The following is a 12,500-nucleotide window of genomic DNA, read 5'->3' as shown; positions in this document are numbered from 1 at the left end:
ACACACACACAGATATACACACACACACACTGAGACACATACTCACATACAGTGCCTTGCGAAAGTATTCGGCCCCCTTGAACTTTGCGACCTTTTGCCACATTTCAGGCTTCAAACATAAAGATATAAAACTGTATTTTTTTGTGAAGAATCAACAACAAGTGGGACACAATCATGAAGTGGAACGACATTTATTGGATATTTCAAACTTTTTTAACAAATCAAAAACTGAAAAATTGGGCGTGCAAAATTATTTAGCCCCTTTACTTTCAGTGCAGCAAACTCTCTCCAGAAGTTCAGTGAGGATCTCTGAATGATCCAATGTTGACCTAAATGACTAATGATGATAAATACAATCCACCTGTGTGTAATCAAGTCTCCGTATAAATGCATTTTATATCTTTATGTTTGAAGCCTGAAATGTGGCAAAAGGTCGCAAAGTTCAAGGGGGCCGAATACTTTCGCAAGGCACTGTATATATACACACACATAGATATACACACACACTCACACACACACACACACATACACACGCGCACACACACGCAGATATACACACACACACAGATATACACATACACACAGATACACACACACACACACAGATACACACACACACACAGATATACACACACACACAGATATACACACGCACACATATATATATACACACACAGAGATATACACACAGATAGATATATACACACACACAGACACACACACACTGTCATGACTTTACCTTCATTAATCTGATGACTGTTATTTATTTAATCCACTAGCTATGTTTAATTGTTACCCGATTCAATTAATTGTGTAACAATTAACTCATTAGGATCTGGGGCACCATGAGAGCAGTTCTTTAAAGAGTTACCGTCTCCCGAATTAAACTCTAAAAGTTCTTTACCTATCACATCTATAAACAGTCAACTTAATCATATTAATCATAACCTTGTATCATATCATTCTGAATAGTCTTAACCTCATGCAACTGCAAAAACCCCAGCCTCACTCATGATTCAGTACTGCACAAATTGGTTGAATTATTTATTTATTAGCTAACTAAATAATAACACAGAATAAACATACACCGTTTACATAAGACAAAAATATGTGGACTAACAAAATATGGCGGCTTATAGAGGGGTGGGGAGGAGAGAGCAAGAGAAAAAGGGACACTTATCGTGGATACATTTTAGAACTATTCTCACATGAATCATATACGTTGCACACGAACCGCCGCCCGTTTGGAATAAGGAATCATGAATGTATTACGTGTGAAATGCCTTTGTTCGGCCAGGCCTTCTTAGGAAGGATGTGGGTTGGCCTTTCAGCGGCACGCTGGTAAGGCTCTGGTTGTCTGAAAGGGTCCGGATCCGTCTCTTCTACTGTTGTTCACTCTGGAAGATAACAGCCATGTCGACGGTTCCCATTGGTGACGAGCGTAGTAGGATAGTCTCACTTAGATGAGTTTATCTCTATATCTGACTTAGGACAGCTAATCAACTGTACCAGTGATTGTCTGAGGTGAGCTTCTCGCCTCTTCATCCTCGTGTTGATAGTCAGGATTTAAACCACTTTAGACGTGGGCTGCAATTCCTCGTCTTTCCTGGTCTAATGTTCATTTCGTTGGCTTTTTATGCACTCTCATCGAAAGGGCCTTGTTCTATCAGTGACACGCTCTCCGACCTCACTCGGGCGTGGTTACTTACTATGCACAGTTTATAGGAGATAGATTCTCTCATACCTCCTAAAATCACATTCATATCTTAGCAAAAATACTTTCAGAACTGTTCATATTACATGCACAACGTTAAGGATGGAGACTTCATACCTGTAGTGTAAACACTTTTCAAGTTACAGTATTTCTTTTATACCAGTTTTAATGACATCACAGAATAAAAAACAATATGACATTAGTTTTCTTTTGCTCCCCGCTGACCCTACATTCTTATGTTAGAAATATTGATCCAATATATACTTTTGACCGTGTTAGAGTTTAAGAGGGAAAACTGTCTGTGAAACAAAGACATTCCTTTGGTTGATACTAAAGGGGGAGGAAGATCCCCTTCTCCTGTAATTTACAACAGGGTGTGAACTGTCAAACCGGCCTAGTACCCTCCTCCCCTGGTGAGAGAAGGTCTGGTTATTGTCAATCATTGCCAAGCTGATCTGACCCATTGTGATCCTCACAGGACAGTAATGACAACACACACACACACAGAGGGATATACACACACACACTGAGATATACACACACACACACACAGAGATATACACACACACACACTGAGATATACACACACAAACACACATGCTGAGATATACACACACAAACACACATGCTGAGATATACACACACATTCTGAGACAGAAACAACGTTGGGCTCTACCTGTGATAACGCTGTGTGTCTATAGAGAGGGAGTCCAGTGGGAAGCCATAGACTGGATGGATAACGCTGAGTGTCTGGACCTCATAGAGAAGGTAAGAGACCAAAGTTGTCACCCAAATGACATTCTACAGATGTAGGATCTTAATTTGAGCCAGTGGATTATTAATATGTGAATTATTATGTGGGAAAATCAAATTTGATGAAATTTCAAAGTGTAATTACAAACTTCAGAAGCCTTTTTAAATCTCAAATACACTACAAGTTTAACATGTCCTGTATTGCAAGAAAGTTATCCTGCTACAGGGAGATATATAGGGAGATATGTATTCCCTATTGAGTCCATTACTTGGGCCCATGGGATTCTGGCCAAAAAGAGTGCACTTTATAGGGAATAGGGTGCTATTTAGGATTCAGCCCAACACTGGGGCTGATGTAATGTTAATGGGAAGTAGATTTAATCTGATGTTTTGGTTGTGTCTCTCTGCCAGAAACTTGGGATGCTAGCGTTGGTCAACGAGGAGAGTCGCTTCCCCAAAGGGACAGACTTCACACTGCTGGAGAAACTACACAGCAGGCACTCTGTGAGTCATACAGTACACTCACACACAGACCCACACAAACAACCCCGCCCCACCCAACATAACACACACACACACACACCACAGGTGGCTGGTGACACCTTCATTTGGGAGGATTGGCTCATAGTCATGGCTGGAACAGAGTGTACTTAATGGTATAAAACTCATCAAACACATAGTTTGATAGCCATCCATTCACTCTATTCCACTATTATTATGCGCCGCCCTCCCCTCACCAGCCTCCTGTGACACACATACACATGCTACTATGTGACATTCATTCATATGGTGGGATATAACTTGTCTCCTTCTCCCTCTGCAGACAAACCCTTACTATGTGAAGCCTCGACTGGCTGACCATCAGTTTGGCATCAGGCACTATGCTGGAGAGGTTCTGTATGATGTCACCGGGGTTCTGGAGAAGAACAGAGATACATTCAGAGACGACATCCTCAACATGCTGAAGGAGAGCAAACTGGACTTCATCTATGATCTGTTTGAGAGAGTGGGCAGCAGGAACAGTGAGGAGACTCTGAAGATGGGAACAGCCAGACGCAAGCCTACCGTCAGCTCACAGTTCAGGGTGAGAGAAGTTGTGTGTGTGTCTGTGTGTGTGTGTGTGTGTGTGTGTGTACTGATTCTCTGTGTCTCTCTCAGGACTCTCTCCATTCCCTCATGGGCACTCTGAGCGTGTCCAACCCTTTTTTTGTGCGCTGCATCAAACCCAACAACGAGAAGGTTAGTATCATCTATTACATCTTTCACACTACATATCTATATTATCCCCAAAAGTCCTACCTGTCACTTTACATAAACTACATGACCAAAGGTATGTGGACACCTGCTCGTCGAACTTCTCATTCCAAAATCATGGGTGTTAATGTGAACTTTGCTTTATCTTGGCCAGGTCGCAATTGTAAATGAGAACTTGTTCTCAACTTGCCTACCTGGTTAAATAAAGGTAAAATAAAATTTAAAAAAATAAAGTTGGTCCCCTCTTTTCTGCTATAACAGCCTCCACTAGATGTTGGAACATTACTGTGGGGACTTGCTTCCATTCAGCCACATTCATCCCAAAGGTGTTCGATGGGGTTGAGGTCAGAGCTCTGTGTGGGCCAGTCAAGTTCCTCCACACAGATATTGACAAACCATTTCTATATGGACCTTGCTTTGTGCACAGGGGCATTGTCATGCTGAAATAGGAAAGGGCCTTCCCCAAACAAAGTTGGAAGCACAGAATCGTCTACAATGTCATTGTATGCTGGAGCGTTAAGATATCCACCGCCCCAGTCCATTATTCCTCCGGTACCTAACTTTACAGTTGGCACTATGCATTCAGGCAGGTAGCATTCTCCTGGCCAAACCCAGATTTGTCCGTTGGACTGCCAGGTGGTGAAGCGTGATTCATCACTCCAGAGAACGCGTTTCCACTGCTCCAGCTTCCAATGACGGAGAGCTTTATACCACTCCAGCCGATGCTTGGCATTGTGCATGGTGATCTTAGGCTTGTGTGAGGCTGCTTGGCCATCGAAGCCCATTTCATGAAGCTCCTGATGACCAGTTATTGTGCTGATGTTGCTTCCAGAGGCAGTTTGGAACTTAGTAGTTGGTGTTGCAACCGAGGACAGACGATTTTTACGCGCTTCAGCACTCAGCGGTCCCGTTCTGTGAGCTTGTGTGGCCTACCACTTCGCGGCTGAGCCGTTGTTGCTCCTAGACATTTCCACATCACAATAACAGCATTTACAGTTGACCGGGGCAGCTCTAGCAGGACAGAAATTTGACGAACTGACTTGTTGAAAAGGTGGCATCCTATGATGGTGCCAAGTTGAAAGTCACTGAGCTCTTCAGTAAGGCCATTCTAGTGTCAAGGTTTGTCTATGGAGATTGCATGGCTGTGTGCCCGATTTTATACACCTGTTAGCAACAGGAGTGGCTTGAACTAGCTGAATCCACTTATTTGAAGGTGTGTCCACATACTTTTGTATACACTACCGGTCAAAATTTTTAGAACACCTACTCATTCAAGGGTTTTTCTTTATTTTTACTATTTTCTACATTGTAGAATAATAGTGAAGACATCAAAACTACGAAATAGCACATATGGAATCATGTAGTAACCAAAGAAAATCTAAATATATTTTATAATTGAGATTCTTCAAATAGCCACCCTTAGCCTTAATGACAGCTTTTTACACTCTTGACATTCTGTCAACCAGCTTCATGAGGCAGTTACCTGGAATGCATTTCAATCAACATTTGTGCCTTTTAAAAAGTTAATTTGTGGAATCTATTTCCTTCTTAATGCATTTGAGCCAATCAGTGTTGTGACAAGGTAGGGGGGTATTCAGAAGATAGCCGTATTTGGTAAAATACCATATTATGGCAAGAAGAGCTCAAATAAGCAAAGACAAACGACAGTCCATCATTACTTTATGACATGAAGGTCAGTGAATACGGAACATTTCTTCAAGTGGAGTCGCAAAAACCATCAAGCGCTATGATGAAACTGTCTCTCATGAGGACCGCCACAGGAAAGGAAGACCCAGAGTTACCTCTGCTGCAGAGGATACGTTCATTAGAGTTACCAGCCTCAGAAATTGAAGCCCAAATAAATGCTTCACAGAGTTCAAGTAACAGACACATCTCAACATCAACTGTTCAGAGGAGACTGCGTGAATCAGGCCTTCATGGTCGAATTGTTGCAAAGAAACCACTACTAAAGGACACCAATAAGAAGAAGAGACTTGCTTGGGCCAAGAAACACGAGCAATGGACATTAGATCGGTGGAAATTTGTCCTTTGGTCTGGAGTCCAAATTGGAGATCTTTGGTCTCAACCGCCATGTCTTTGTGGGACGCGGTGTGGGTGAACGGATGATCTCTGCATGTGTATTTCCCACCGTAAAGCATGGAGGAGGAGGTGTGATGGTGTGAGGGTGCTTTGCTGGTGGCACTGTTTGTGATTTATTCAGAATTCAAGGCACACTTAACCAGCATGGCTACCACAGCATTCTGCAGCGATCCGCCATCCCATCTGGTTTGGGACAATCCCCCCGACCTCAACCAAATTGAGATGGTTTGGGATGAGTCTGACCGCAGAGTGAAGGAAAAGCAGCCAACAAGTGCTCAGCATATGTAGGAACTCCTTCAAGACTGTTGTAAAAGCATTCCAGGTGAAGCTGGTTGAGAGAATGCCAAGAGTGTGCAAAGCTATCATCAAGGCAAAGGGTGGATATTTGAAGAATCTCAAATATAAAATATTTTGATTTGTTTAACACTTTTTTGGTTACTACAATATTCCATATGTGTTATTTCATAGTTTTGATGTTTTCACAATTATTCTACAATGTAGAAAATAGTCAAAATTAAGAAAAACCCTTGAATAAGGTGGTGTTAGGTGTTCTAAAACTTATGACCAGTATAGTGTATATGGTATAGCTTTGTAAGACACTCTTTACCAGACATCAAGCTCCTTGAACATAGGGTGACACAAATGTATATCAGAACAACTTATTGTAACCAAACACCTCTGACCTGTGACCCGTGTAGAACCCTAGCGTGTTTGACCCGGAAGTGGTTCTGAACCAGCTGAGGTATTCTGGAATGTTAGAAACAGTTAAGATCCGCCGGGCCGGCTTCCCTGTCCGCAGAACCTTCAAAGACTTCATCAGCCGGTCAGTGTGTGTGCGTGCGTCTGTCTGTCTGTCTGTCTGTGTATCTGTCTGTGTATCTGTCTGTCTGTCTGTCTGTCTGTCTGTCTGTCTGTCTGTCTGTCTGTCTGTCTGTCTGTCTGTCTGTCTGTCTGTCTGTCTGTCTGTCTGTCTGTCTGTCTGTCTGTCTGTCTCTTCCCCCTGCGCCTCTTTTTGTAATTCTCTCTCTCTGGGCTTGTGTATGTAAATAAACTTAGTTTGTTTTAACTTTGTTACTCTTTCACGTCCTCTTTCTCCACCCCTGTCTTCCTCTCTCTCAGGTATCAGATCATTCTGCAAGAGAAGGTGGGTGGAGCGGGGGATGATAAGAAGAGGAGTACAGACCTGCTGACCAAATACGACCGTGCCAAGAAGGAGTGGCAGCTGGGAAAGACCAAGGTAAGACTGCAGCAGAACTTTAGTGGACTTGACACCTGTGGATACCAACAGATGTTGAAGTGACATTTCACCCTGCCCACCTGACCCCTTAACCTCTCACCCCTGACGTCACACCTCCGACCTGTAGGTCTTTATGAAGGAGTCTCTGGAACAGCATCTGGAGAAAGAGAGAGACGAGGTTCGCCGTAAAGCAGGCATGGTCATCAGAGCCCACATCCTCACCTACACTGCCAGGAAGCACTTTAAGCGTGTGAAGGAGAGCGTCGTCACCCTCCAGGGGTACCTTCGTACCCACATACAACGGAAATGGTTTCTACGGCGATGCTTGGCGACACGGGTACTCCAAAAACACAGACGAGGACAGGTGGCCCGCGCAAGCTGCCGTAAACTCAGAGACGAGAGGAGGAAGAGAGAGGAGGAGGAGAGGAAGAAGAGAGAACAGGAGGAGGGAGGCGTAGAGGCCGCTCAGGGTTCTGAGGTGAGCTTTCTCTTCTCTACTCTTTTCTCTGCTCACCCCTCTTTTAGAAAATGGTCTGGTCCTGAGGCCAATGACTATCATAGGAATGGGCTCATCCATGTCATCAGACATGAGATGACACCTGACGTTCTTTATAATTTCCTCTCTTTCTCTCCCTCTCCACTCCATTGTGTCTCTCTCCCTTTCCTCCCTCCGCCTCCTCCCTCTCTCCCTTTCCTCCCTCCGCCTCCTCCATCTCTCCCTTTCCTCCCTCCTCCCTCTCTCCCTTTCCTCCCTCCTCCCTCTCTCCCTTTCCTCCCCTCCGCCTCCTCCCTCTCTCCCTTTCCTCCCTCCTCCCTCTCTCCCTTTCCTCCCTCCACCTCCTCCCTCTCTCCCTTTCCTCCCTCCTCCCTTTCTCCCTTTCCTCCCTCCGCCTCCTCCCTCTCTCCCTTTCCTCCCTCCTCCCTCTCTCCCTTTCCTCCCTCCGCCTCCTCCCTCTCTCCCTTTCCAGAAGAAGGAAGGAAAGACGGAAGAAGAGGCCCGTCAGATGGAGGAGATCTTGCGTATAGAGTTGGAGATCGAGCGCCTACAGAAACAGAGGGAGGATGGGGTCTCCCAGCTCTGTGAGTCCTCCAGGCAGGAGCTCCGGCTACGCCGGGACGCAGAGATCAAGAGGCTGAAGAAGGAGGCCTCTCGTAAGGCCACAGAACTAATCGACCTCCTGGACTTTGGAGGTCTGGATCCCAGTTTAGCCACCGCTGCTAGTGCTAGCGCAGAGGTTGGTGTTCCGTATTTCCTGAAGAGTGTTGAGGTTGTTCTAATTGCGTCCCTCTCCTGTGTTAAGTTGGATATGCTTAAAGCATACCTGGCCTTATCTGCCCTGATCCTAACCCGTTGTCTCCCTGTCCTCCAGCGGCTCCAGGAGGGGCCAGGCATGGCCCCAGCCGGAACCCAGGAGGAGGAGGTGGACGAGGGCTTCCATGCCGAGGAGGAGTGTACTGTCCCTCTCCTCCCAGACTTCCCTCCTCCAGCCGAGGCTGACGCTGCCGTGGACCAGGATATGTTCGCCCACCTGCCACCCCCCACCCGCCTTCGCTGAGGGCTCTACTGCTACACCACCTCCCCCTCTCCTCGATTCATCCTCACCCACTCCCGTCCCTCCCCCGCCTCCCCCCTTACCAGCTGGAGATGGCTCTGACACCCCTCTCCCACCTCCCCCCCCACCACTGCCTCCTGAAGAGGGGGAGGGAAAAGGAAAAGAGGGGGAGACAAAAGAGGGTGATGGAGGGAGGACGAGTATCTTGAGCCTCGGAGAAGGGGAGGAGCCGATCTACAGCATGCCGGTCGACAGCGGCGAATCAGATTATGACGAGGAGGAGGGCTCTGTCACCGCGGGAGACGATGGTTCCGCATCCGGGCAGAATAGCAACAGAGGCAGCGCGGCCATGACAGAGGAAGAAGCTCTGAGGAAGTCCACGTGTACCAATGCCAGCATAGAGTCATACAGGGGCAGCTCTGACTCAGTTAGTACACACACACATATTCACACATACACACACAAACACACACATTCACACATTATTGCTGTGTATATTTATGAGGCATATTGGACGTACATGTAATTGCCAAAATAAAGGAAACACCAACATAAAGTGTCTTAATAGGGCGTTGGGGCACCACGAGACAGAACAGCTTCAACCCACCGTGGCAAAGATTCTACATGTGTCTGGAACTCTATTGGAGGAATGCGACACCATTCTTCCACAAGAAATTCCATAATTTGGTGTTTTGTTGATGGTGGTAGACAACTCTGTCTCAGGCGCCGCACCAGATTCTCCCATAATCTCCCAATTTGGTTGAGATCTGGTGACTGAGACGGACATGGTATGTCGTGAAACATCAGCAATTTGAGCAGTCTTTGTCACTGAAGCTCCTGCCAAACGTGCTCCAACAGTCACCTCTCTGTCAAAGTCACTGAGATCTCTTCTACTAGCCATGGTCACCAAAATAATGGGCAACTTGGTCTGCCAACCATTTTTACACTTTGAATCCCTTATTTACAAAAGTGTTTCCTTTATTTTGGCAGTATATATATATATATATATATATATATATACAGTTGAAGTCGGAAGTTTACATACACCTTAGCCAAATACATTTCAACTCAGTTTTTCACAATTCCTGACATTTAATCTTGGTAAAAAATCCCTGTTTTAGGTCAGTTAGGATCACCACTTTATTTTAAGAATGTGAAATGTCAGAATAATAGTAGAGAGAATTGTTCATTTCAGCTTTTATTTCTTTCATCACATTCCCAGTGGGTCAGAAGTTTGCATACATCAGTTAGTATTTTGTAGTGTTGCCTTTAAATTGTTTAACTTGGGTCAAACGTTTTGGGTAGGCTTCCACAAGCTTCCCACAATAAGTTGGGTGAATTTTGGCTCATTCCTTCTGACAGAGCTGGTGTAGCTGAGTCAGGTTTGTAGGCCTCCTTGCTCGCACACGCTTTTTCAGTTCTGCCCACAAATGTTATATAGGGTTGATGTCAGTGCTTTGTTATGGCCACTCCAAAACGTTGAAGTTGTTGTCCTTGAGCCATTTTGCCACAAGTTTGGAAGTATGTTTAGGGTCATTGTCCATTTGGAAGACCCATTTGCAACCAAGCTTTAATTTCCTGACTGATGTCTTGAGATGTTGCTTCAATATATCCACATAATTTCCTCTTCATGATGCCATCTATTTTGTGAAGTGCACCAGTCCCTTTTGCAGCAAAGCACCCCCACAACATGATGTTGCCACCCCCGTGCTTCACGGTTGGGATGGTGTTCTCCAGCTTGCAAGCCTCCCCCTTTTTCCTCCAAACATAACGATGGTCATTATGGCCAAACAGTTCTATTTTTGTTTCATCAGACCAGAGGACATTTCTCCAGAAAGTATGATCTTTGTCCCCATGTGCAGTTACAAACCGTAGTCTGGCTTTTTATGGCAGTTTTGGAGTAGTGGCTTCTTCCTTGCTGAGCGGCCTTTCAGGTTATGTCGATATAGGACTCATTTTACTGTGGATATAGATACTTTTGTACCTGTTTCCTCCAGCATCTTCACAAGGTCCTTTGCTGCTGTTCTGGGATTGATTTGCGCTTTTCACACCAAAGTACATTCATCTATAGGAGACAGAACGCGTCTCCTTCCTGAGCGGTATGACGGCTGCGTGGTCCCATGGTGTTTATACTTGCGTACTATTGTTTGTACAGATGAACACGGTACCTTCAGGCATTTGGAAATTGCTCCCAAGGAAGAACCAGACTTGTGGAGGTCTACAATTTTTTTCTGAGGTCTTGGCTGATTTCTTTTGATTTTCCCATGATGTCAAGCAAAGAGGCACTGAGTTTGAAGGTAGGCCTTGAAATACATCCACAGGTACACCTCCAATTGACTCAAATGATGTCAATTAGCCTATCAGAAGCTTCTAAAGCCATGACATCATTTTCTGGACTTTCCAAGCTGTTTAAAGGCACAGTCAACTTAGTGTATGTAAACTTCTGACCCACTGGAATTGTCATACAGTGAATTATAAGTGAAATAATAGACAGACACACACAGACGGACGGACGGACGGACGGACGGACGGATAGACAGATAGACAGATAGATAGATAGATAGATAGATAGATAGATAGATAGATAGATAGATAGATAGATAGATAGATAGATAGATAGATAGATAGATAGATAGATAGATAGATAGATAGATAGATAGATAGATAGATAGATAGATAGATAGATAGATAGATAGATAGATAGATAGATAGATAGATAGATAGATAGATAGATAGATAGATAGATAGATAGATAGATATTGAGGTATATATCTGTGTTGTCCAGTACATAGAGAGTGATGATGAGCATGATGGGCTGTTGGACACAGATGAGGAGGTACACAACGGCAGGGTCACTCTTCTCAACGGGAACGGACCTCCGTACTTCCATAGCTACCTCTACATGAAGGGTGAGTACAAACACACGCACAAACACACACACACCTACAGACACACAAACACACAACACTTCCACACTGCCCATGTTTCTCTCCCATCCCTTTAACTGGTTGTAGTGGCATAATGAACATGTGTGTGTGTGTGTGTCTCCCTCTCAGCTGGTCTGATGATTCCATGGCGCAGGCGGTGGTGTGTGTTGAAGGATGAGACCTTCATGTGGTTCCGCTCCAAACAGGAGTCCCTCAAGTCTGGCTGGCTCCATAAGAAGGGAGGAGGACTGTCCACTCTGTCCCGCAGGTTGGGGTGTGTGTCTGTTTGTTTAGAGGGGGATTAGAGGAGAGTGTTTGTCTTATGTGTCTGTGTGTGTGTGTGTGTGTGTGTGTGTGTGTGTGTGTGTGTGTGTGTGTGTGTGTGTGTGTGTGTGTGTGTGTGTGTGTGTGTGTGTGTGTGTTAACCCCTACACCCTACCTCCCCCTGCAGGAACTGGAAGATGCGTTGGTTTGTTTTGAGGGAACACAAACTGATGTACTTTGACAACGACAGCGAGGAGAAACTGAAGGGAACCATCGACATCCGCGCCGCCAAGTAAGACTCTAATACCCACAATGCAGTGCTCTAGTCTTAAGCCCAATCCACAATGCAACTCATTGACAAAGCAGAACGTATTTCCTTTCCTCTCTGTTCCTCACAGGGAGATCGTGAACAACCATGAGAAGGAGAATGCGTTGAACATCGTGACAGATGAGAGGACGTACCAGGTGTTTGCTGAGTCGCCAGAAGACGCCAGGTATGGAGACACCAAAGTGTTCTAATAACCAACCTCTTAGAACCATAGGATTCAGATCCACCTGTGGTTTTCCTCACAGAGACATGATGCCAATGAGTAGAACGGTAATATCAATTTTCATCTGAAATTGTTCTCTCTCCTCCCTCTCTCTCTCCCCTCTCTCTTTCTACCCTCCTCTCTCTCTCTCCCCTCTCTCCCCCTCTC

At 45.1% G+C, this 12,500-nt stretch overlaps 1 protein-coding gene across 1 annotated transcript in view; it reads left to right on the top strand.

Moving 5' to 3' along the window:
• The window catches only part of LOC112239616 (unconventional myosin-X), a 116,456-nt gene that overhangs the window by 89,301 nt on the left and 14,655 nt on the right, over positions 1-12,500 (top strand). The window contains 14 exon segments of the mRNA XM_042324991.1: positions 2,416-2,482; positions 2,879-2,971; positions 3,291-3,551; positions 3,626-3,706; positions 6,520-6,644; positions 6,941-7,058; positions 7,186-7,536; positions 8,027-8,293; positions 8,429-8,545; positions 8,547-9,038; positions 11,397-11,520; positions 11,668-11,806; positions 11,990-12,094; positions 12,201-12,296. Of these exon segments, the coding sequence (XP_042180925.1) occupies positions 2,416-2,482; positions 2,879-2,971; positions 3,291-3,551; positions 3,626-3,706; positions 6,520-6,644; positions 6,941-7,058; positions 7,186-7,536; positions 8,027-8,293; positions 8,429-8,545; positions 8,547-9,038; positions 11,397-11,520; positions 11,668-11,806; positions 11,990-12,094; positions 12,201-12,296 (2,436 nt within the window).

This window comes from Oncorhynchus tshawytscha, linkage group LG07 (assembly GCF_018296145.1).
Source record: "Oncorhynchus tshawytscha isolate Ot180627B linkage group LG07, Otsh_v2.0, whole genome shotgun sequence".
NCBI classification, from domain to species: domain Eukaryota; kingdom Metazoa; phylum Chordata; class Actinopteri; order Salmoniformes; family Salmonidae; genus Oncorhynchus; species Oncorhynchus tshawytscha.
The sequence above is the reverse complement of the archived record's forward strand: the minus strand, read 5'-3'. Positions and strand labels throughout refer to the sequence as shown.